Raw genomic sequence first — 26,367 nt, 5'->3', positions numbered from 1 at the left:
TGAAAGCGAAAAGTGTTCTAAGGCAAAACATAAAATTATTACAGTAATTTCAATCGTGAGAGAAATTAACGACTATAGGAAGAAGGTTCAAGTAAACAATTTAAATTCGAACAACTAAAGCATTTCATGATAAAATGTCATCAAAGTCAGCAGACTATTACTGCTGGGGAGAAATGAATCTATGTTGATCACTGTAAGTTAGATAATTGTTGAAAAAATGCAATTGAAATCATCACTCACATGAAAAACTGAGAGCCATTTGTATTTTTTCCTCTATTAGCCATTGAGAGTAGATACGGTTTATCATGTTTGAGTTCCAAGTTCTCATCTGAAACATAAACCAACCGTCAAAAATAACAATACTGTTTTGTGGAGACATCTCTTCAAGTTATATCAATTAAGACTTCAATCCAAGCATGATAAAAAAGTTTGCATTCTAATAAATACGAGGAAAATTTAATAAACTTGTAAAGATGTGTTACAGTAGATACTAGAAAATCAGAATTCAAGGACATTTTCAACCCAAGCAATAGTTTACTAATACAATTTTTATTTCTATTAAAACTAGTCACGAGGACTAACCATTCATTTCGTTTCCTTATTTCTTATCCTAAAATATTAATTTTTATTGCTAGTCTTCCAATGAAGCCTACAGTTCCAATCTATAATTTAGTTCTTTCACTACACTTTTATTTAATATAGCCTACTTTTCTCACTTCACTAGCACTACACCAACTCGAAGGGCTTTGTTCTCTTCAACCTCCTTGTGAGTTCAGTGTTGTCTAGTAGTTGGATGACTTCGGTGTTGTCGTGTTGATGAAGACGTGATTCATGATGGGCTGTCAATCGTCTTATCTCACTGGTCACATAGGGCATGTGCAGATCTCGGTACAAATCGCCGTTCCTTATGTACCAGGGCGCATTCACCATGTTCCGCAGTACTTGAAATGTTTGAATCTGATTGATGTTAGAAATTCTAGAGCAGCCCCAAAGCTGAATTCCATACGTCCAGACAGGTTTCAGAATTTGTAAATCAATATTTTGTTATCCAATGAGAGTTGTGATTGTCGGCCCAACAGCCAATAGATTTTACTGAATTTGAGTCATACAAATAACAAGCTCTATGCAATCTACGTTTCTTCAGAGTCCCCAAGACTTTAATAAATCGATAATTTTATAGCTGATGATGCCCAAATAAGCTCCACTTTTTGACTTTTTGCTTATACTTGGGTAATGGAATGAGTGCGTAGGTGATTGATGAGATGATCATACGTCTATGCCAGCTGGCGAGATTCGAACCCCCGACCAGGCAGAACAGGATGGAGTTCCAATCCCAGAAACTATTCGGACAATATTTCATTCCACCAGTAGGAAATCATTAATTATATTTATTTGTGATACAATATTACAGTACAAGCACAAGCAGTCCAAATTTATACCATGTGAGCTTTCAAATCGAAACAAACTCGACAAAAGTCAATTAGAAAAGGGATGGACGGAATAATTTTAAATGAGAAAAATCAACTCACCATCAAATGTACCGCCGTAAATAGACTCGCCACCAGTCCCATTTCCAACAGAAAAATCACCCCCTTGTATCATAAAGTCCTTGACAACTCTGTGGAAAATAATTCCCTTGTAATGCAGTGGTTTTCCAGTCGTTTTTCCGAGACCCTTCTCTCCCGTACAGAGGGCTCGAAAATTTTCGACTGTAAGTGGACATGACTCCGAATACAATTCGAACACAACACGGCCGACGGGAAGGCCACCCACTTCTATGTCGAAGAAACAACGAGGCCGCACTGACTTCATTCTGTCCAATCTGTAAAAACACAAAATAATATTTTGCTATTTACTTGTATTTACTACAGTACAAGTACTTACAATACTGTAAGTTAATCAACTAAAATTTCGAAGTATTACATATAATGAGCTAACCCTACCAACAAAGTAACTAAAACATGCAACACGTTTCAATGAAGAAAATTACAAGTGGAAAGCGAGAGAGATATAATAATATAGAAAACAAGAAATTTAAGGCGTGAGTGCTATTTTGGATCGATGTAACAGCCGTTGGGAATGCGATAGACATCCCACCGATAATCGATTTCTTGCCAGACTCGTACCAGCATAACAGGCGTAACTTGTGCAACCGCAGCAATCCGAATGTGATCTGTTTTCGGATGGATTGTCTGGTAGAGGCGGATCATAAACCTTATTCTTAATAAAACCCCAAAGGAAGAAATCCATCAGTGTTAAATTCGGTAAGTGAGGTGGCAATGCAATTGGTCCTGCATGGAAAATCCAGCAAATTTGAAAGAAACTGTCTAGAAAATCCCGAACTTCTCAGTGGGAATGAGCTGGTGCACCGCCATGCTGAAATTGAAAGGGCACTTGTTCATCTTGTTCAGCATGAAGATGCAGCACCTCATTTCCACGGAGAAGTTTGGGATTATCTAGACAATTGCTTTCAACTTAGCTGGATTTACCATACAGAGCCAAATGCAGGTCCACCGCACTCACCGGATTCAACACCGATGGATTTATTCCTGTGGGGTTTCATTAAGGATAAGGTTTATATGCTAGAGGCGTGTTGAGACGTGCAGCTGTAAGCAGGCGTGCCAAGACCTCAGACCAGTTATAGAATAGACACGGCCCATTGTATATTCATACTGAAAGTCGATGAAGCCAACATCTACTGTCATATCGCCAAATCGTGACGTCATCATCGTATAGAAAACTTTTCTGTATAGTTTGTTTACATTGTTTTCCATAGCAGATTGTGTCTATTTCAGCGGGAGCGCAGCGGGAGTTTACCATTTTCATAAATAATAATTTACTTTTGTCTGAAATAGAAACAAACAATCTGAAAGTTTTCTATCCGATGCTGACGTCACGATTTGGCGATATGGCAGTAGATGTTGGCTTCAGAGGCTAGACTTCTCAACGTGCCTATTCTATAACTGGTCTAACGCCAAGACGCGCGCGGCTATAGGCAGGCAGCTCGAAACACGTCGTTACAGGACCTATAAATTCATTAGATTTGATTTTTATGTTGTATAAAAGTTATGACGACAGATGAATTAATAGTTGTGGCTACTATATTGCTTTTACGATTCATGTCACACTAACCTAACAATATTACGTCGACAATTAAATTATTTAAGCACAAAATTAATTAATTTAATCCCAAATGGTATGCAATTTTTAACTGAGAATAGACATGGGGCACAGATGAATAAATGGATAATTGAGACATTTTTCTTTACTCTCGATAATATTTTATAATATACATTTTTTTCAACCTTTTTTTTTTGTCTACTTACGTGATTCTAAAATTTTGCCATATTTGATTTTATTTATAATAATAAAATAATATTTGATATAATAATATTGAATTGATGCTCACGCCCAGCGGACAGGATTTTCCTTGCTGGGTTGTTGCCTTAATGAATAGATTTTGATTTAATTTATAATTTTTGTTTTGATTGTAAGCTATGTTTTATTTTAATTTCTATGAATTTCTTGAATAATTTATTGTAAATTGTATTGATGGCAAATAAAAGGAAAGGAAAAAAAATTGATCATCAAATCTGATAAATTTATAGGTTATGTGATCTAACCAACCGTCTCAACACAAGACGTCCCAAGATACAACTATAGGACAGTTACATACGTTTTCAACATTTTGTGGTTACTGAAAAAATATGGTTACTTGTAGGCTATATTGACTTCGTCTTGTAAAGCAACTCAGAATTAAGAAATTGGATCGTAAATCCCTCGATACAATGTGAAAACATATTAAGAAAGCTCAGAAAAATTAATTTACTTTTAAAAAAAACATAAATAGGCCCATATTAAATAAAAATCTGCGGCCTAAACCTGCAGCAAAATACCGTTTGATACGGTAACGTGATGCTTAGACTTTTATGATACCGTACTATCATATTGTAGTTAATCAGTTATTATAGTCTACCGTATTACCTTAATCTTGATCAGAGCTCCATCCAAAGTAGCACAAAAAACCAATTTCAATAAAGTTATGAACGAAAAACGACACGAAACAAATTTAGAATAGGAGAAAAATTTAACACTATTCAATCATCATCATCAACGCAAATTTCAGATTTCACCAATGCTATTAGGATTAGGCCATCTTTGATCTATGTCTGTTCGACAAATTCCATCGAGATGGCATTGTTCGATGCAAAAACAGAAAACCAACGAGCTAAAAATATAGTAAACCATGGAGCGGCTGTTTGTGTGCATTCAGCGCTCTCAATGTGTTACACGGCGAACTAATGGCAGCCATGACAGAGAGTGACCCATTGATATATATAGTATATCTATGGAGTGATCTCTATATCAATGGAGTGACCACAGAGAAGAGGAATTCCTATTCCTCCTACCACGGAATAAGCATAAAGTGTTTCCTCTGTGCTCCGACTTTGTGGAGTGACTCAGCCACTCTATAGTTTACTATATTTTAGCTCGTTGCAGAAAACACGTTCTAATTTTGTAAGGCTGGTAATAAGCTAAGTTGAGGATGATTTCCATACAAGACAGAGTATTATATAGATAGAGTATAAAGCCTTGTACACACGTCCGTACAGATTCGCGCGAACAATCGTATGTACATATGCCTCAACATTCACTGTACGTCCTTGTGGACGCGATCCACGTATGCCTCAGCATTCAAAATAAAGCTATCTGATTTGCAGATGACACGAAGACATGGTAGATGTAGATTTTCCACAACATGACAACAATGGCGTCATTCCATCATTGAAGATAGTTATCACAAATTGCAGCAGTATCATTTTATTTCAATGACTTATATAATAAAATCAAAAATAAAACTTGACAAACGATGTTGGTGAACGATTGTAGGTTGAAGTAAGGAAATAAATTGCTACATGACATAATATTGACAATTAAATCTTTCTTAGGTTGTCAAAACATTATGTTGTTAATATACTGAATCTAATTCAACTAGTTATCTAAACAAAAAATTATATCATCATGAGGGAAGCAATAACTACACAAGAACGATTGGCTCTAACTTTGAGATTCTTGGCATTAGGCGATTCATTAGTTGGTTTCCAATATCTATTCAGAATCTCAGAAAAAGAAAAATTCTACAATAATTCCAGAAGTTTTGATGACCTAATCAAAGCACTTAACACTGTCTCACAAAATTGACAGTCTTCTTTAAGGAAATTAGCCATAAATCGAATTAAATACTAATTTGCTGCCCATTTTAAACTAACTCTGCTCATACACATGACAAAACAAGATTCTCCAAAAGATTAGCTTCAAGATTTACCTTCAAGGGAATACTTGTTCAAAGTTTGAATAAATCTCTCTATAGATAGCCTAGTTATCTAAAACATATAATATCATATTGAAGATTACCGTACAATTTTAATTAACAACTCTGATTGATAACATGAAACAAACACAAGATGATTTGATAGCCACAGTAAAATAATATTTGAGCTATACTTTCTTGTATGAACCCTGTAGAGAAGCTTTTTTCACTTAAATTATGCAGTTCTAAATTTGTTAATCATGATACGAATTATATACTCCATGCATGTTTCTATTTAAATATTTGACAATCCACATATCCTACAAAATTACAAAAATCCTACAATTTACAATTAGTTATTGGATCACAATTTGATTTGTCATTCATTAACCTAATTCATTGGAATTAGGTTATGACGCCTTCAATGTTTACGTTTTGCCTCACCCGTATGGCAAAATCGCGTCCACACGTACATTCAATGCTCGCCCGAGGCGCCTTTGAGCACGCCAAAATACCGACAGGGTTCCGGTTCGCCCACATGCCTCAGCGAACAGTGTCCACACGTGCGAATGCAAGCCCATACACGTATGCTCACCCGAGGCAAACGTACGTGTGTACACCGTTTAATATCAACTTTTCCTTATTAGTATTTACTAAAATGATCAAAAACTTTCAAATAATATGGAAAAATTACCATTCAAAAGTAAACCCCCAACTTTTTTGACCTTTCCTTCCACCTTAAAAGTATAATTGGCCTAATAATGAACCTTTTAGTTTTAGCTTATGTTATCGAATTGAAAGCCACTTTCAAAAAATGCAAGCTATGACATTTGAGAATGACTTTCGTAAGTTAAAAAATCTCATGCACTAATAAAAAATCAAAGAGTACTGGATAATATCTCCATTTTATTCAAATTTATGAATTTGAATTGAAGCTGCAGAATAATTATCACAAATAATAGTGCAATAGCCTACCTTGTTTAGGTTGCTTAAGTTGGCAGAAAGTTGAGGATTGATAATCAAACTAGGCACTGCTTTGCTTACATAATCATAATGCAATTTGTATCTTCAGATCATTATCACGGAGGAGGTAGGTAAGTAAAAAATTGAAAATTTCACCCTTCATATTGAAGCTGCTATAATAATGAAATGAAAACATATTATATGTGTTTTAATTTAAAAATTCAATGATCTGCAAACTTACGATAACCATCCTCATTGTTGAAGATTTATTAGCCATGAAAGAGAAAAAAAAATGATAAAAACAGTTGAAAATGTCACAAAACTCACTGAACAAAAATTGTAGAGAATTTATCAAGCTCCATTTAAGATTGTCATGATAGTTGAACGCATTATCGTCGTTATAAGCAAAAATTGAAAAAATGCAACTTTAAAACCACCCTCATACCTTTTGCACAAGGAGTACCTAAAGATCAGGACTTTTGTTATGTTCACCTCCTAACTGGTCTTAACAGAGTCAAAAATTGCGTTGGAAACATTCCCTCCGTCAATAGGTCCAAAGTTGCAAAATTGAATATTTCACACTGAACACCAAAGCGGCTACAGCAGTCTTGGAGAAGTGCGTATTGTGAAATAAAATTAAAGAGAATTCAATGCTCTATCCTTAAATTCTCATGAATAATTTTAAGATCAATAATAAGAAAAAAAATTAGACGATCGCTGCTCTCAAACATTTGTGAATTCAACCCTCAACAGAACAGGGTCAAAAAATACAATTTTTTGAGCATTGAGGACTTGATAAAGTTGGGAGCTATGAGAAACGACACGGGACCGAAGATGCCATCCAATTTCAAGTACATGGTCTCCAGATCATACTTCCGTTTCATATTGGATTCCATTCCCGTTCTCGTGCCGCTTCTCACAGCGGCTATTCTAACATTAGACTATGAACTATATTTTTCTCTGAGGAACGAAATAATGCAACATAATTCTCATATTATAGTTTTATTACCCTACTTAGAAACGAAGACATAAGTTGTTTATTATAGTAAGTAATAATAAAATAACTAATCTAAAGAATCCAAAAGAACATAAACGACAATAATGAACTTATAAACCATTCCAGATTCACTTATATAACATTCATTCTGCTTAGTCAACTACCTACATCAAAAGTGTAAAAATACAAACTATAAATTTTGTGTCAGCCTCTTCACCACAATTTGGAATATGTCGCCATGTTGAGAGTACATTCACAATCACTTTAAACAACTTAGTACTGTACTCTGAATAAAAAAAACACTGATGTAAGTAGAAATGTTAAAACTTTACATGATAGGTAACTATTTCGTCGAGAAAAGTTTTTAATTAGATGAATAATTGAACACTTTAGATATTGCGAGCTACCTTTCATGCTGAAGTAGTAACATCAAGACCCTGTCAAGAGCATTCAATTTGGAGGGATAATACTGTACTTCGCCCTTTGAAGAACTTAGTGTACAAGCTCAACTGATTAACAGTTAGATGGTTAAAATGTGTCAACTTGACAGAAAATATATTCTGGTGGTGAACAGAGGCAAAATAAGACTAAAAATTAACAAACATACATTCAAAATGAGAGTGTAGAAAACTTTGAACCATCAACAGGTACACTAATACAAACTTTTATCATTTTAAGTTTATGCAGTAATAAATTGAAATAATTGAGTTTACATTGAAAATGCACACAAAAAAACACAATGCTCTGGCAGTGAGTCTTGAAAAATGTATCAAATTAAGCACGTTCGCCACGAATTCGCCTGGCAAGCTGGATGTCTTTGGGCATGATGGTGACGCGCTTGGCGTGAATGGCGCACAAGTTGGTGTCCTCGAAAAGTCCCACCAGGTAGGCTTCACTGGCTTCCTACAATCACAACAAATCCACCAAATTAACAACTTGGAAGCTTTGAAAGTGGTGATTAGCAGCTTTATCTTATCCACAGTTCAACAAAAGTTACAATTGAAAAATATCAAACAAACACGTTTAAAATTCAACTTTCACAATCTCAAATGATAGAGCCACAATTATCTTATCTTATCCACAATTTATCAAAAGTTTCAATTGAAAAAATCAAACAACCAACATGTTTAAAATTCAATTTTTAAATACCATCTCAAATGATAGAGCAGTCTTCATATCTAAAATTGATCAATATTTTCTATTGTTTGAAATCCAACAATATTTTTCATAGTCACGAATAATTCACATAAAAGCAAATTACTTTAATGTGAACTGCATTTTTGGAAAATTAACAGTTTCTAGTTTCCATTGTAAAACAATTTGAATTTTGTAATCTCAGTCAATAATTAGTCTTCTATAGACACAACAAGTAGAGATAATCAACGTTCAAGATTATTCAAAACAATTTTTGAACCAATTCAATATTGATATGTTTTAATGAATTAATATATTCAAATCAATCTCATGAAATTGAATAATCTCACATCAACAAGAATAGGTCTACAGTAAAGTAAGTGTGATCTAAAATTACAGTCAATGACGAATTTTCTCGATTAAGAATTCAGACGAAATAAGGTTGATGACCGGCCTCAAACAGCTCATTTCGATAAACTATAGACTGTGAAATCGATAGAATCAGCATGAAAACGGCAAATGTGTGCACCTATTATTATATTGAAATAACATTGGTGACAAAGCCCCGAGCTGCAAACAAGGTTTGCGGACAATACAACCAGTCAAGACTCATGGATCTGATTCATGAATTTCTTCCGAGCCCAACTTATCATGGAAATAGAACCAAAGAGTTGAGCGTGGGTGATGAAGAATAGAAAGACCTACGGCAGTAGGATTCAAGCTACCGAGAAGAGAAAGATGATCAAAACTTATACTTGACAAAACAAAAAGATTACCCAACTACTCGTTCAACTATACCATTCAAGACTGCAAAGGATAAAAAACCTTTTACTTGTGATATTTTTCGATTTGTATACTATCAAGCTATCAAAATAAAAAATCTGGTGTGGTACACTCACACAACTTTTCTTGCTCATTGAACTGCAAGCCTCATTCTAAAACGAGAATAATTTAGGGGAATAACATAATGACGATTGCCGGCAACATATTTGCAACTACGATCAGACCACGGTATTTAGATAAAAACGGTAAGGGTCATGAAATGTGTGCGCAGTGGCCAGCCAGCTAGATTGCATCATCGCCACCAACCGAGGTTTATAACACCTATTGGCAATTTATGAAAATTATTTGTTAAAAACAGATGATTGGATATTGGATATTGGATAAAATGACGTCAGCGACACCGGAAAATTAGTACAAACATGCGCGTGACACCTACCGTCTTCTTCTATTTACCGTGGATCAGACTACTGTATATGTGTATATTATAATTGTTTTCAGAGTACTTTTTCCTTTGTGTAAATTGTGGAATTCGATGATTTTTTAAAAGTCGTCAAAACAGCTGTTCTACAGATGAAATATCTTGACTATGACTGTGTTCTTTTTATTAACTGCTCTACCTACATCATGCACGAGAAGGAGGATACAAAGTCCATTTCTCAAGGATGGGATGGACCCCCCATTAGCTTCCCAGGAAAAAGACTCATGCCAGTTGATAGAGCTGATAAATAACTTTACAGGTATGAATTTGAAAAGAATCGTTAGAGCCGTTTTTTAGACAATCGTGAAAAACATGTTTTTTTAGTAACTGTCATTTTTCTCAAGAATATTACGGAGCTCCTGCAATTTTCCTAGGAATGAGACTCATGTCAGTTGATAGGGCTTATGAATAGCTATCCATGGTATAAATTTGAAGAAAATCGTTAGAGCAGTTTTCGAGAAAACCGTGAAAAACATGGTTTTTTAGTCATTATCCGCCATTTTTCTCAAGAATATTACGGAGCTCCTGAAATTTTTCAAGAAATGAGACTCATGCCAGTTAATAGAGTTGATAAATAACTGTACAGGGTATGAATTTGAAAAAAATCGGTCAAGTCATTTTCGAGAAAACCGTGAAAAACATGGTTTTTTAGTGATTATCCGCAATTTTTCTCAAGAATATTACGGAGCTCCTACAATTTTCCCAGGAATGAGACTCATGTCAGTTGATAGGGCTTATAAATAGCTATTCATGGTATAAATTTGAAGAGAATCGTTAGAAGTCTCTCAGGAAACATTTTTTCCAATAATTTCTTTTCGAGATAATTATGAGCGCATTAACTTTGAATTTTTGGTACAGAGACAATTTCAAATACGGTAAGAGTTTAATTCCTGGAACTGAGCATAAATTTATTCTTCATGGTATTGACAAAAATGTCAATTTTTGAGAAAATTATTCAATTTACTAAAAATGACCAGAGATAAACTCTTGGTTCTGTTATTTTGGGTAAATTGAATAACTTTCTCAAAAATTGTTATTTTTGTTTTATTCAATCAACAATACCGTGAAGAATTAATCCTCCAAATTTCATGGATAACTCCTACCGAATTTGAAATTATCCGTCTCAAAAATTCTTACTTTAGGCGCTCATATCTCAAAAAGTAATGATCGGAAAAAATGTTTTCCTGAGAAAAATTTTGATAGCTTGATAGTATACAAATAAAAAAAAAATTGAATAATATTACCTGTAAATGGTTTTTTAGCCTTTTGCACAATCTTGTATTTTCACAGACTAAGTGCCGGTTGCACAAAAGCTGGTTAAATTTTAATCGTGAATAATTCAACAAGTGCCAATCAGAGAAACCGTCTTATCAACATGACCTTTTCTTATTGGTTCTCGTGAAATTAATCATGGCTAAAATTATACCGCTTTTTTGCGACGTTTGTGCAACCGGGCCTAATAAGCTAACAAATACCAGTGGAAGGGATTTCAAAGTAGGAGGAGTTAAGTGACAGCGCATACACCAACTCAGATGGAAAATGAATGGCATTTACCTGCAAGGCACCGATGGCGGCGCTCTGGAAACGAAGATCAGTCTTGAAATCTTGTGCGATTTCACGCACAAGCCGCTGGAACGGCAGCTTGCGGATCAGCAATTCAGTCGACTTCTGGTATCTCCTGATTTCTCTCAGAGCTACTGTACCGGGCCTGCAATCATACAAATCAGTAAAGACAAACAGCAACAATTGAAGTACATGTATTATGAACTATGGTCCCAAATATCATGAACGAAAAAAATATCAGAAAATTTTTTTTCGTAGAATTAGGCATCTATACTCAATGGACTAATCCAATATTAGCAGTCATATAATAGTGTAGTTCTAAACTACATATTGCGAGTCCACAGCTTGAAAGCAGCCATGCTGAACGGGCAAAATGTTAACCTAAAAATCATTACCAATTATTACAAGAAGTGTAAAATATGAAATACAATTGGACGATGTTTCCTAACCTAACAAAATAAACATCAATTTATCAATAATGATGAATGAGAGAACGTCCAGGATAAAAACATATTTTGTATTAGTAAGCAAAACGCTGGGTTCAACAATTTCAAATGAAAAAAATTATAAGCGTATTCGATGCATGTTGTCACTTCAACCAGGGAGGAGCGATCGCTCCTCATCACACTTTCAATTTTTTTTTGGAAAAACTGCAGTTACTATGCATGTAGCCTACTGTAGTTGGCTAGTTGCAGAAATAATTATCATAACCTTAGAATTTTAATGAACAATTTCAAAAATCAAATCATATCAACAAATAAAGTTTTCAAATGCTGTTTTTGATTGAAAACTTTATTGCATTTAATGGGAGGGAGGGGGCTCTCCCAAACCAGAGTCCTAGATCCGCGCCTGATTTCAATAGAGAATTGAGTTGTTCCGATACTTTTGGTATCGATACTCACTAACACAGGATTTTAACGGCAAAAAATGTTCACAGTAGTTGAAAAAGATTTTTTTTCTAATCTTTCTACAATAATTCACTCTATTTAAATGAGAAAATGTTGGAGGAACCGTCAAAGTAAACATTTGAAAGAGCGATACGTAGGAAATATCAATTTTTTTGAAAAATAACGAATTTCGATACCTACTTATATCGATACTTTTGTTTCGTCCAATAGAAAGTACTAATATCATCAACTCGTGTGTAGCATCGGAAAAAACCAAAATTAATTGAGAAGAATGTACTATCCTTTTTTAATTAGATAGAGTAACTGATGAACATTTTTTAGTTGCTTGATATCGGCATACTTATTTCAAAACCAGAATAATCTAAAAAAATGCAGAATGCACAAGTAAAATGTTATTAGATTACATGTGAGAACACTTGAACAATAAGGTACTCACTGTAATCAATCAATGGAAAACAACTTGTCTATGCAAAAAAATTTAACTTAATATTGTTACCTGTAACGATGAGGTTTCTTGACACCACCAGTTGACGGTGCACTTTTACGTGCGGCCTTAGTGGCGAGCTGCTTACGCGGGGCTTTTCCTCCGGTAGACTTACGAGCGGTCTGCTTGGTTCTTGCCATTTTTAATCACTGAAAAAAAACCAATCATTGTAATACAATAATAAAATCAAACTGAAAAAATCCAATTGAGCTATTGAGCACATCATGCTACCATTGCTACCTACCTAGGCCTATTTACAATGCTAGTAATGCTACCCACTATGTTATCAGGTAGGAATCCAAATAGGAAAAAAAGGATTAGTGGGAATAAAAATGTAATTAGAAACTACTACACAATCATAGAATTTGATGTGGCATTAGTAACTGCTATGAGTCATGACATAATACACTTTCCCTCCAAAATTGCGTATACATTTTTACCAAAAAATAAATAAGCAACTAGTTGCTCAGTTGATGCAGAACATGAATATTTTCTAAATACATGCTTCAAGCGTGAGAAAAATCTAGAATCATGGTCATGTTACCTAATTGCATTGAACAAATTAGGCCTATCAAAAACAAAACATTCATAGTAACAGCAAAAATATGCGTATTTGATTGATTGAATACATAGCTACTCAAAGTAAAACAAGTATAAGACAAGAACATGCGTATCATAATCACAATAATACATACCTTTACACAAGTATTTTAAATAATTTCAATTCAAAATATCAGAATAACGACAGAACACGACAATCATCAACAGAAGGCGAGCGTCTTGATCGAAAGTGTAAAGCTGAAATCATTCTATTGGTGAAAATCCGTTGATAGTTGAATGTGATTGGTCATAATAAGACTCACTCTGATTCGTGCAGAGCTGATATTCTCTTCTACTATTTGCAGGAATAATACCTCATTTTATTGGTCAGTTGAAAATTTCAAGGCAGTCAACCTAAGATTCCAAAAACTATCATCAAAATAAATATAAAAATTATCAAAATTAACTTATTAAGGTTGAAAAAATATACATTTTTAGTTGAAATTTAAAGTAAAAGTTAGTATTATAACTGATTGGAGAAATGGACCAGTTGAAAAAATAAATAAAAAATGGAGATGGAAGTTAGTAAGACCGAAATTGTAGCTGTAGAGTTGTCGTAGACTCTGGAAGGCCGTGGCATGGTTGCAACTTGCAACTGCAACGCATTGTAAACAAACAACGAAACAAACTTGTTAAATTTAATAAATTGATAATTTAAACAAGAAAATATTTTAGAAAAGTAGTAAATTCCCTCAAGGACTGAATTTTGAGCATTCTTATCTAGCGTATTCTGTAAGTATGTTACCATTTTTTACTGATTAATGTACATTTTTTAAAATTAGTATTAAAGACATCTTGATTATCATCCCAATAATGTTATAAATAAAATCTTCAGAAAAATTTGTTAAGATCATAATTGTGTAAATAATAGCATAGTAATGAAAAGGATGCAAATTTAATGTTATTGTCTGCAAATAGCAAATTAACCTCAAAATCATTGCGTTTGCATTTTGGCAAGAATTTAATCCAAATTTAATAATTATCTAATTTTGTTATTACAATAGAATAATCTGGTATTATTTAATAACGCTTATTTTCCAATGTTAAATTCAATTGAATACCTAGCATTGATCAGATTTTTTGTTCCCACAAATTCTCACTACTTACTGTAGAGTGGTCTACGCTACATTCTAATTGCTGAAAAGAAAGATACGAAAACAGCGTTGCCAATTCTCTGCCTTGATACTGCCGTCTATAAAAGATAGCTGATACCAGCTAGGCCTAACTGCTTTAAAAAGCATACGTTAAATCATGTAAGAAGCACTGAAATTGATCAGTTGCGACCTGAAAACTCTGAGACTAGACCTGAGCTGGTGGTTAGTGGCTTCACTCGATATTATTTTATTGAATTCATTAAGCCGGGGCTACACCTAACATACAATGTTCCGATCACGGTCCGTCATGTGATCTGTCCTACCATTTTATATATATTTGAATGGATTCATAAATCAATAAGCTTTTAAGATTTTTACGACATGGATGAATTTTAAACTTAAATACCGCATCTACATGTTAGCCCAATGAAAGCGCCAGTATGTGGATGGGTTGTTTGCCAGTGCTAGCCTTCGTTGGAGCCCTATCATTATGACGACTCCTCAGATACAGGACCGTTGGGAGGACTGAAGAAGTAAAAAAGTAAGTCGGCCATAGAACCCATTTTAATTTTGGCCAAACGGACTCCAGCCAATGAAGGCCAGCGCTAGCAAACCACCCATCCACACTAGTCAATTAATGCGTACTGGTTCCTGTTTTGTCAGCTACTCTGCTGTTTTTCTCTGTGTAGTTGAGTTACTATAGGCCTAATTGTTCTTACTTTTTTATTATTTCCATTTTCTATCATTGATATGACCTGGCCTTGATTGGGCACTGGTCAAATTGCACTGTGGATGGCAAGACCAATGCGGCCAAGTTACCAGGCAGGGCCAGAAAATGGGCCAACATGTCGACTAGGCATGATATTTAAGAAAAATAATGAAGTAGCAAGTAGGTTACATGAAAAAGTTTCTATATAAAGGGTTGATAGGGCCTACATGGGCACTGTGGTCTTTGCGTAGACTGGTCTGGAGTTGGGAAAAAATACCAAGTAGTGAGTCTTGAAGCAAATTGATTAATGAGAGATAATGACAATTAATTTCCAGTTAAAGTATTTCTTTGGAGGGATGAGACTTTTGTTGTATTTTTTTCATACAAACTAGACATGTAAAACTGTTTACAATGTTTCAATTTTTTATGTCATGCCATTGAGCAACATTTTGACATGTTGCTGTATTGCCCAAGTTACTTTGAATTAATACTACAAAAATTTCACAGATATAGTGGAAACAAGGACATGATATGTTAAAGATTGATCATTTCGTGTTGGCCATTTGGCAACGACTCGGCAAGAGTGTGGCCTAGATATTATTGAGTTGGATTTTGATGAACATGAAACTATAAACCTAAATTATTTGTATCTTATTGATACTGTATTATATTGATCATTAAACAATAAACTTTCACTTAATTATCCATATTATGCATCGTTGCAGGTTGGTTTTTTACTGACGACATTTTCCTTGCGAAGTCGCAACTGTTGTGAGAAGATGATCACCCTCGACGGAGAGACAGTGAACGGCGCTATGGAGCCACCTGCGTCTGCCAGCATTGGCCTTAATCTGTCATCGACCGCAGGGTCCATATCACCCACACCCGGCCTCAAGTCCACCGCAAGCATTGGCCTTAATCTGTCATCGACCACAGGGTCCATATCACCCACACCAGGCCTCAAGTCCACCGCAAGCATTGGCCTTAATCTGTCATCGACCACAGGGTCCATATCACCCACACCAGGCCTCAAGTCCACCGCAAGCATTGGCCTTAATCTGTCATCGACCACAGGGTCCATATCACCCACACCAGGCCTCAAGTCCACGGCAAGCATTGGCCTGCAAGTGCAAGCTCCACCCACCATACCCAAGTACTCACAGCTGCTGTCCGTCATCGAGGAGATGGGCCACGACATAAGGCCCACCTACATCAACAGCCGATCGTCGGCCGAGCGTCTGAAGAGGTGCATCGTACATGCCCGCATTCTGGTCAGGGAGTGCCTCATTGAGACTGAACGTAGCGCAGCTGCGTTCCAGTAGTTTCGTTTCGCCGCATCTGCACATTGGCCCAACCAAGGCCAACGTCGGCCAGCGCCAATGTGTGTATGAGTGGTTCGCCAACGCTGGCTTTCATTGGGCACTGGTTAAATTGCTGGCTGGGCCAAGTGTAGACTAGGCATCAGGTACCCCCTTGATATTTCATAAATCGATTCCATAAATCTTTAACAATGCTATTAGATCTATAGGTGGTTCAGTCATGAGAAAATGATCGGTTCATATAAAATTACAGTGAAACCGAAAAGAAACGATTTTCCAATACTCTATGTTTATTAATTCTAGCTCAGTATATTTGGATAGAAGTCATGAGGTACAGATGAATACAGAGTGCTTCAATTTCAAGCTTTTTCTTGTGACTATAATCAGGACCTCCTATATACTACCGGACCTGAGCCTAGAAAAAATGGCCGCTGTATGTGGTGGTCTTATAGGAATTCCTACTAAGAAAAAATCACAAATCAGCTGTTAGAGATCGTCTCAGTTTATAGAAATCTCAGTTCGTCCAGTTCCCGTTTAAAATATCATTGCCAGCCACCACTTACGGCGACCATTTTTTTCGTAGGCGCAGGTCCGGTATATAGGAAGTCCTGCTATAATCTATTCTATAGCACGCTTTTTCTTTGTGACTGAGCCATTCACACATTGTCTTTGCATTACAGTGCTTCTGAACAATTTGAGTCCCACTTTGAAATTAATTCAATTCATCAAATATACACTAGAGTGCATCACTGTACACTTATTGAATTCTATCAATATTAATGCACTCTGTATTTATCTGTACTTCATGACTTCTATCCAACTATACTGAGATATAATTAATGAACATAGAATATTGGAAAACCGTTTCTTTTACGGTTTCACTAAACAAGTTACATTAATTCGGCTATCCTAATGGTTGGTAAGAATTAAGGATAGAGGATGTGAATAAAATGACAAGCTAGAAAATAAGTTCTACCTTGGATTCCCTACAACTATACTAGAATTGATGAGACTTGTGTATTGGATCACATGAGAGGAGAGTAGTTTATTTCAAGGTTTCACTAAACAAGTTTCGTTAATTCGGCTATCCTAATGGTTAGTACGAATCAAGGGTAGAAGTTGTGAATTAAATATCAAGCTTTTGTTTAGATAATAAGTTCTACCTTTAATTCCCTTCAACTATACTAGAATTGATGAGACTTGTGTATTGGACCACATGAGGGAAGATTATTTTATTGTAAGGTTCCACTAAACAAGTTTCGTTAATTCAGTTATCCTACTAACTTATTGGATAGGAAATATTGAAGTTATTTTCTCCTATCATAGTACAGTTTATTCATACATCCACATTTTCCACAGTAGGTACATGAAAGTCTTCAATACTGGAAAGGGTGATATCGCAGTTTTTCAACTATAAATTATAGATATTACTGTACAGAATTTCTAAACCAACCCCAATCTATCATTTTATTCACATCTCCCATTGTAGCTAAATCAAATTGTTAATATTAAGAAGACATACTTGAATAAGGGATATACTATTTCTTGGGTATAATATTCTCAGTTACTGTTGTGTCTATAAAGCATACATACACATTACTCCCCATTTATTGATTAATATAGTAGACCATCTAAGACACTGAATACTATAAGACAATGCTAAAAATGGTAGTTGTTGAATATCATTGCTACTATTTTTGCTTGATAAATAGATACTAAATTGTAACCAAGTATTATTCATAACAACTTTAACAAGATATAGTGCTATTAAAAAGTGTTACTATTTTTTTATGGTATTTCTTTATATGGAAGCGATTTATTGAATGTAATGGGATCGTGTTGACAATCAAATCATATCACATGATCCACCGGTAAACCATAATGTATTGAGATCCACAATAGTTGTTCAAGCTCGTATTAAACACAAAAGTGAGAATCAGTATCTAATAAGTTGAAGCATTTCCATTTGAAGTTGGTAGAGATTAATTTGTAAATATTTTTTAAGAATTGAAAATTGCAAGTATAAATTCTTGATGAATTTCATTTCCAAAGCTAATAAGTGGAGTGAAAAGATACAAGCTTTTCAATTTATCAGCTTCATTTTCAAAGTTGATAAATTGAAACGATTGTATCTTTTCAATTTATTAGATTTGGAAATAACAAATAACTGTATAGCCAACTGTATTTATCTAATTACTACTAAATTATTGTCATTCTGTACACTTTTACGAGAATGACTAACAAGCATTTAGATGTAAGATATTCATTTTTCAAAATTGCTTATCTTAGAGCCGATTGCACAAATGCCAATTAAATTCTAATACTGATTAATTTCCTGAGAACTAATAAGAGAAGCCTTCGTTTCGAAGAAACCCTCTGACTGGCTCTCGTGAGATTAATCAAGATTGAAATTTAACCGGCTTTTATGCAAGCGGCCCTTATTGGTAGTTCCCAAACATTTTACTATTCAAGCTTAGCTTTTTTCAGATGGATTTGTAACACGTACACATTGTGAAAAGTAATTTGCTCAACGAAAATTTGTTACTTAATGTACGGCTGTAATTATTATAGGATTTTACACTCTAGATTACCGGTAAGCGACTAGATTAGGTTGTATTTTACTATGTACTCTATTTTGATTTTCTATTGAAGCGAGTTTAATCTCTTACCCAATATTATTCCATAACTGAGTTGTAATATTATTTACAAGGGTAAGGCAGGCATCGTGGAGCCAATTCATTCTCATTAAAAATTACACATGCAACATTTGTCATAAAATCACTCCCAAATGATTTTTATTTATTTTATATTTTTATCAAAATATTAGTGTTTTATACTAGATTACTACTTGAATTAATTTAATATAAACTCCTTGGAAAAAGTTATTGGATGATTTTATAAACGAACAAATATTCTTACAAAACTTTCAATTGACAAGAATGAAATTTAGATTACCTATTTCACTAGTCCATGAAACAGTCTAGTGCATTTCAGTTTAGTAAATACAGGTAGGCCTACATTTCCATTTCTTATATGGTTGAATTTCTATAATTGGCAAAATACTGTTTTCATCTCAAGCATTTAAGATGCTATTCTATTTTAAACTTGTTAGAAGTATTTTAAATAACTTGTTCTTTACTGTCCTTAATTTTTCTAGTATTTTCTTGAATGTAACATTTTTACGTTTTTATTTATTTAGTATGTAATATTTGAACGTTTTTATTTATTTAGTTTACCCTTTGCTAAGGTTGGAATTTTCAACACTAAATGCCGATTGCACAACAGCCGGTTAAATTTTAACCGTGATCAATTCCACGAGGACCAATCAGAGAAGCCGTCTTTTCAAAAACGTCTTCTCTGATTGGTTCTCGTGAAATTAATTACAGTTAAAATTTAACCAGCCGTTGTGCAACCGGGACTTAATTTCTGTTGAATACTACAAATTTATATAGGGTATTTCTATTTTAATTATCATTATTTCTATTTTTATTATTATTTATGAACTCATAATTATTTAAAGTAAAATCAGACTGTTAGCTTTTATTTATACCAATGATTTGTAATTAACTTGATTATTCTTTCCATTAGTCATTATTTCTCTTAGGTTTATGTTTGATCACAGAAGATTGTATTTAATGTACCATGTTAGTTTTGTCACAGTTCATAATGAACTGTATTCTTAAGTTCTCATTTATTATTGAGTATTGCTAAACCGAGCTTTTTTACATGTTTTTTAAATATTGAATGTATTTTGAGGATCTTTTTTTATGAAATTTGATTACTACTTAGTATTTAACTTTTGGATTTCAAATGTAATGTATATGAATTAGTGTGATTATATATAAATTATTATACGGTATTTATGATGCCTTAACCGTATACGAAAACGATTTTTGGAAGTTTTATTGTTGAAAATCTATTTTGTAAGCATTTACAATTCAAATAAATGTTTGATTGAGAGTGAATCTTGTCTGTTGTTGAATACCCTCAACTTTCAATTATTATCAATGAGTAGTATACAAATTTTAATGTCTTATTCAAGTAAACAATTTAGTGGAAAATGAGTGGGCCTATATTTTTTTACATTTTGTACTTAAAATGAAATACAAAATCTCAAAACAAATAAAATATGGAAATTTCACTTGAAAGAGTAGATTTTACTGTAGAAAATCACCGTTTTATAACATAAATTTATGTTGGTTAGGGCGATAGTAGGATTCATAATAAATTCTCAGCATTGGTTGAGTGGGAACCATAAATTAATGTTATAAACAATGCTTATAGATTTTTCAAATGAATAAAAAATGTACGGTACCACAAAAGCATAAAAAATATTGTCTTATATTCTCCAAATATAATATCTAGCCTGCATTATGTAACTAGTTATTGATAATGGATACTATTAACGTTCTTTCCATTACTGTAGAAGAAAAAATAGCTTGATGGACTATGAATAATATTATATTTTACAGTTTGTATAGACAAAAAGTTTCAATTGTGATTTATTTGAGAAAATAATCCATAATATTACTCCAAGTTATAAAGTTTTTCCAAAGTTATCAATTTTTTCAATACATTCAATTTAACTTAACAATAATTTGACCCGGTTGTAGTGTTGCAGAAATGCCGGTTGAATTTTAATTGGTAGTGATTAATTTCACAAGAACCAATCAGAAAAGCCTTCTCTGATCGTGAAATTGATCATGATTGAAATTTAATCGGCTTTTGTGCAACTGGACCTGGTTGTATGATAATAAATCTTTAATAATAATAACTTATAGTCCATTCAAATGGTCGTTTTTCAGGAAACAGTCCCGAAAGAATTTTTCTCGACGGTTCTATAAGTATTTTGGAGCGCTGAAATCGAATCTGGAATTTGCTGATGTACGATGAAATCTGAGCATTGTGTCAAAAGTTATAAGTGTTTGAAACTTTGATCCTTGAGGAGTCCTTAAGCGCGCCTCTCCACTAGGAAATACTGAAATGAAGTGCATCTAACGGGTGATCCTCATAGAACATAATCTCATGAACATTTCATTGTGCAAAATATCAATGTGAGGACAATGTAGTTGGTGATGATGGTTGAAGCTGAAAATTAGGTGTTTTTCACAATACAAGGAGCATTTTTGTTAGGTGTACCTGGAAATCTATATGAGATAGAGCAATCTACCTGATCTCACATTGTAGAGCACAAAAATACGCCTAGAGGGATTTTGAATTATACATCTAAATGGTAACAATCGGAAGATATTGTTGATCAAAAACTAAAATTCATCAAAATTGATTTTTTTCTTCAAATTTCACTCATTTTTGAAAAATCATAACTCAGTACTCATTGGAGATAGAGAGTACCGAATGATCTCATTTTATAATCTAGAAAAAGGCAAGAGCAAATTTTTCTGTCTGATTACGAGATTTGGCAGAAATAGTTGAAAACTGGAAAATGAGCCGAAAATACGATGTTTTTGGGCTACTCTGTATCTAGCACAAGGTAATTTTGCATGAAGAAATTGGTTCTGGACTTCTCTTATGTAGGTACCCAAATAATAAACGACCTGCCAAATAATGAAGATGGCAAGCTCATTTTATATGCTGACGATACAACGGTTCTGGTTACTGGTAAGGATGATAGCGAAGTTATGATTAGGGCTGAAACGGCTATGCATCAACTCAACAATTGGTTTGGTCATAATGCATTGAAGTTGAATATGACTATATCCAACTATATCAGGTTTGCCGTGACGGGACATCATGCTGAACCTTCAAACCTGAATGCTTCAAATGGGAGGGAGTGCTTGTCTGTTGAAGTGACTAGTTTTCTTGGAGTGGAATTGCAAAAAAATATGAAATGGGATAAACACTTGGAAAAACTTATAAAACAGCTCTATCATGCACTTTTTGCACTTAGAACTGTGAGGACTGCATCCACTATAAAGACAGCTCAGAAGGTGTATCATGGATATTTTTTAGCCCTAATACGCTACAGCATCTTCTTTTGGGGGAATAGTAAAAATAATAAAATATTTAAGATGCAAAAGAAAGCTGTTCGTGTTTTAGAGGGCTTGCGGCCATCCAATTCATATAGGCCCATTTTTAGAAAATACAGGTTTCTCACGGTCCCAGCATTGCACTTCCTTGAGACTGTAAATTTTGTCTTCAGAAATTCAGAGAGATTTGAAGGAAATGTAGTTTGCCATGGCTATAGCACAAGAGCAAAGAGTTCAGCTGTATATCAGTACCCCGCTCACAGACTGACACTTTTTGGAAAAAGGACCATATTATTCGGGACTGAAGCTCTTCAATTGTCTATCTGAAAGAATACGGTTATGTGTGGTAGTCATAGGCTTTTCTTGTCTTCAATTACTCATGTACTTGTGGAAGCGTGTCCCTATACAATGGAGGAATGTTGTGGTGCCTTCATACTTTGAGTTTATACAGATGCATACACTTTGCATAGAAAAATGTTCATGACATGTTACATGCCACTTGAGCTCTGCTTAGATTTGTGGCTTCACGTAACAAATGACAATAATAATAATATATTAAAAAATCAGAAATACAATATAAATTGCATGCACCAATGTTTATAGTGACTGGACTATTGAGATTTTCGAGAAAGAGCATTCTCTACAAAATTAAAGATAATGAAATTTCCAATTAATTGATTGGTCACTCTGGACTCTACCATTTTTGGTTCCCAAGCTACGATTTTTCAAAAAAGGGGAATTTTTTGAGAGATTTTCAAAATTATGTTAACCTACCACTTCTACCCTATACAACTTCTATCATTTCTAGTATTGATAAAAAACGCACATCACGTGGAAGAACAATTAATTCTGAACAGGGTTCCTCAGGAATTTTTAAATTTAGTAGTTGTAGGAGGGGGAATACACCCAAAAAAAGAAAATCATGTACAGCCAAGATACAAACTTTTCATTAACATACTTTTTTATGGCCATCCTACCAAAATAAAAAACATATTTCGGCTGAAATCATCATACGAGGGTTATGTTTTATGAGAATCACCCGTTAGATATACTTAATTTTAGTATTTCCTAGTTGGAGGGGCACGAATAAGGAAGGATATATCAGGGACAAAACTTTAAACACTTATAACTTTTGACAGAATGATCAGATCTCGTACTACAACTCTTTCGTCTCAGCTCGTAATTAAAGGCGGTTCAAAATCAAGTATCATAACTGAAATTTGATAAAAAAATTCCTCCTTGAGTGTATTTTAGCCCATATTGCCTTACACAAAAAAATGGTCAATTTCTATATTAAAAAGTGTGTATCTGGAATGTTTATGAATGTACATGATTTTGAACCGCTCATCTATGATAATGCACTGGAAGAGCTCGCAAATGATCATTTTCAGTTTAAAATTAAATTTTGGAACAAAATTTGTTCATAATAATATGTTTATATTCACTATTTAACAGGTCAGCATTGTTTGGGAAATATTGATGTTATTTTTCAGGAATGCTGACTGTTTGAAAAGAATCTCACTAAATAAGGCCTTGAATTTATCATCTCCAGCCGTTGAGTGGTAACTTTCCGGTAATGATGGACCAATTTACGCCACCATTACGATACTACAGTCGTAACACTTTCTTTCATTGCTTGCAGACCAGTCATTGTCATAGTTTACTCCTCTTTTCTTCTTCTTCCTTCATATTTGTCATCTCCCCTTTCTTTTCCAACTCGATTAACTGTCCCATCACGCAATGGTAGTCTCCGCGTTACGTAACGCTCCTTTAGATTAGCTTGAGCGTATGTTTACATCCGGTAATCCGGTCATTCAATTACTGACATTGTTTCGATGCCAATAATAATAATTGTAGAAGTACCTAGTAGTAGTAGTAGTAGCATAGTAACTACACTACAAGAATGAATGAATAGTAGACAGTCTTACTCATGAGATATCCAAAATGAACGTGTCATGATTACGACATATCTTTTGTTATGAATGATTTAAATCAGTTTTTTGCACGCGTAACGAATATAATCAAGGAGACCTACCTTAATGAGTAAGCTTCAGGGCAAGGCACTTCCAATATAATGAAGTAGAGTACCCTAGCTATAATATTCATACTACAGCACAATTTGAGAGACTACCAGCGTCACACAGCTGCATAGGAAAGAACTACAACGTATGTGAACTATCGGCTTGGGATAACAGTAAATGTTGCGACATAAACGCCCTATACCACGGGATCTACTTATGCTATCGTTTCTCTATGATAGTAGGCATTCATCCTAATGCATTAGTTGAAACTGTAATAACATCTAATATAATAGCAAACATAAATTACATTTGTGCAAAATTGAAGTGCATTCAGACCTTGAAGAAATATTCAAAGTGAAACACCAGCAATATTCATAAATTGAAAAGTCTTTAGTTTGGTTTACTGTAAGCTAATAATATAATAAATAATAAATATATTATTAATAATAAATAATATCTATAGCCTAATAATATTTATTATAATATAATTATAATAAATTAATATAAAATTAATTTTGATATTAGCTCAGAAAAATTACAAAGAAATTTATGTTCGGTGGATGTACTGCTATGCTTGGAAACTATTCTATATTCAGCTAATTTACGTAAGAACTCACCACTTCACAACTTTACTAGAAGTACAAACATGTTTTACTTTTCTATCAATATTTTTGCAACTTTGTTATAAAGAATATCTTTAGTTTCCTCCCGATAAATGTTGAACAAAATCAATTAATTTTGTCCCTTCAAGAGAACTTTTATCTACTCTATTAAAAAATTATTCAAGTTCCCCAGCTAATTTATGTATAAAATAAATGTTTTAACAATGAGTAACCAAAATTTATTATTGGTATGATTGAGCCATATTATTTATATTCTGATGTGATGTTCATTATAATTTTGATTGATGAATTTCAATACGAACTTTATTACTCATTCTAATAATATGTTATAAGCATAGACTAAGTAAACAGATTTATGGTTATAAGGTTGTAACCTTACATGTATAATTTGAATAACTGTATCGTTTTGGGAGTGTACAATAGCCTATAATGCATAGAAGAGCTGCTGAGAGAAAGCTGAGCAAGAAACCAGTCCAGCCTTCCCGGCCCCGTATCCCGCAAAGGGTTCATTGTACAAGGTCCGCCCGCCACATGACAACATGCCAATGATTCCAACTGCCCACACCATTCCAACACAAGGAAAAGTCACTCACCAACATTTCTCAGCTTCCTCTTCCGAAACTATTACTTCCTGCTGATTTTAAGAAAATTGTCAACTTTATTTGCTAGAAAAACATGCTCCATGACCGATGCAACTATAGAACCTGCTTACTAAACAAAAAACAATGATATAATGCAATTGCGAAAGCACGATGCGTTCTATTGGAAATAAATGTTTTTAGATGCAAATGTTTGTGGATGCCATGAGTGCAGTTGGATTGCCATTTCGATTTTCTTATGAGTCTTGGAGAATATTAATACAAAATGATAGGAAGGAAGTAAGCTTTTTACCTTCTCTAGATAAAGACTAGTTGGAAAAATAAATTATTCAAGTTCCCCTGCTAATTTATGTATAAAATGAATGTCAACATGCTGCCTTTTGAATCTCTCTTAAAGAGGAGCTTTAGTGATAGTCCTTTCAATTTCAAAATGTACAAGAAATTGTTATGTCAATTAATATTGAAATAATTACACAGTATCCTTTTTTAAAACTTTTATTATGTCAACACTACTTATAAAAAACACAACTAGTTTTTCTCCGAAATGAATTAATATTGAAAATGGCTTGAAATCCAAAACTAGTTGTGTTTTATATAAGTGTTTATATAAAAAAGTTTTGAAAAAGGGTACTATGTACTTATTTCCATATTAATTAACAATTCTAGTAGCCCTATTTAAATACCTTGTCATTATGTCATTTATCCAATTTACCGGTAACTTTGAAAGAAGGATGTAGCCTATAAATTTCTCGATATAATTTAAATGCTTCTTCCATTCCAATGAACAACTGAAA

At 33.9% G+C, this 26,367-nt stretch overlaps 3 protein-coding genes across 4 annotated transcripts in view; 1 reads left to right on the top strand and 2 right to left on the bottom strand.

Moving 5' to 3' along the window:
* Positions 1–4,201, bottom strand: part of LOC111051871 (peptidyl-prolyl cis-trans isomerase G) — a 38,529-nt gene extending 34,328 nt beyond the window's left edge. Inside the window, exons 1-3 of one of the 2 annotated variants that reach the window (XM_022338445.2) lie at positions 3,985–4,201; positions 1,530–1,822; positions 241–328 (exon numbers count right to left, since the gene is read on the bottom strand). In XM_022338445.2, coding sequence (XP_022194137.2) covers positions 241–328; positions 1,530–1,812 — 371 coding nt within the window. In that variant the 5' untranslated portion in view covers positions 1,813–1,822; positions 3,985–4,201. The remainder of the gene's footprint in view (positions 1–240; positions 329–1,529; positions 1,823–3,984) is intronic. The other variant, XM_039434521.1, reaches the window with a different exon arrangement.
* Positions 4,202–7,260: 3,059 nt separating this feature from the next.
* LOC111051872 (histone H3.3A) lies at positions 7,261–13,590 on the bottom strand. The gene is made up of 4 exons (XM_022338446.2): positions 13,317–13,590; positions 12,634–12,770; positions 11,221–11,374; positions 7,261–8,174 (listed from the first exon to the last, which is right to left on the bottom strand). Exons 2-4 carry the CDS (start codon positions 12,759–12,761, stop codon positions 8,046–8,048), a joined length of 411 nt encoding a protein of 136 aa, XP_022194138.1. The 5' UTR covers positions 12,762–12,770; positions 13,317–13,590; the 3' UTR covers positions 7,261–8,045.
* Positions 13,591–13,788: 198 nt separating this feature from the next.
* On the top strand, positions 13,789–19,533 carry LOC111051873 (cyclin-dependent kinase 2-associated protein 2). The gene is made up of 2 exons (XM_022338448.2): positions 13,789–13,953; positions 15,750–19,533. The coding sequence occupies exon 2, from the start codon at positions 15,804–15,806 to the stop codon at positions 16,344–16,346; it is 543 nt and encodes a 180-aa protein (XP_022194140.2). The 5' UTR covers positions 13,789–13,953; positions 15,750–15,803; the 3' UTR covers positions 16,347–19,533.
* Positions 19,534–26,367: the final 6,834 nt, after the last annotated feature.

The sequence above is a fragment of the Nilaparvata lugens genome, chromosome 8, assembly GCF_014356525.2.
Source record: "Nilaparvata lugens isolate BPH chromosome 8, ASM1435652v1, whole genome shotgun sequence".
NCBI classification, from domain to species: domain Eukaryota; kingdom Metazoa; phylum Arthropoda; class Insecta; order Hemiptera; family Delphacidae; genus Nilaparvata; species Nilaparvata lugens.
Note: the sequence above shows the minus strand (reverse complement) of the source record. Positions and strands in the feature narration are given on the sequence as shown.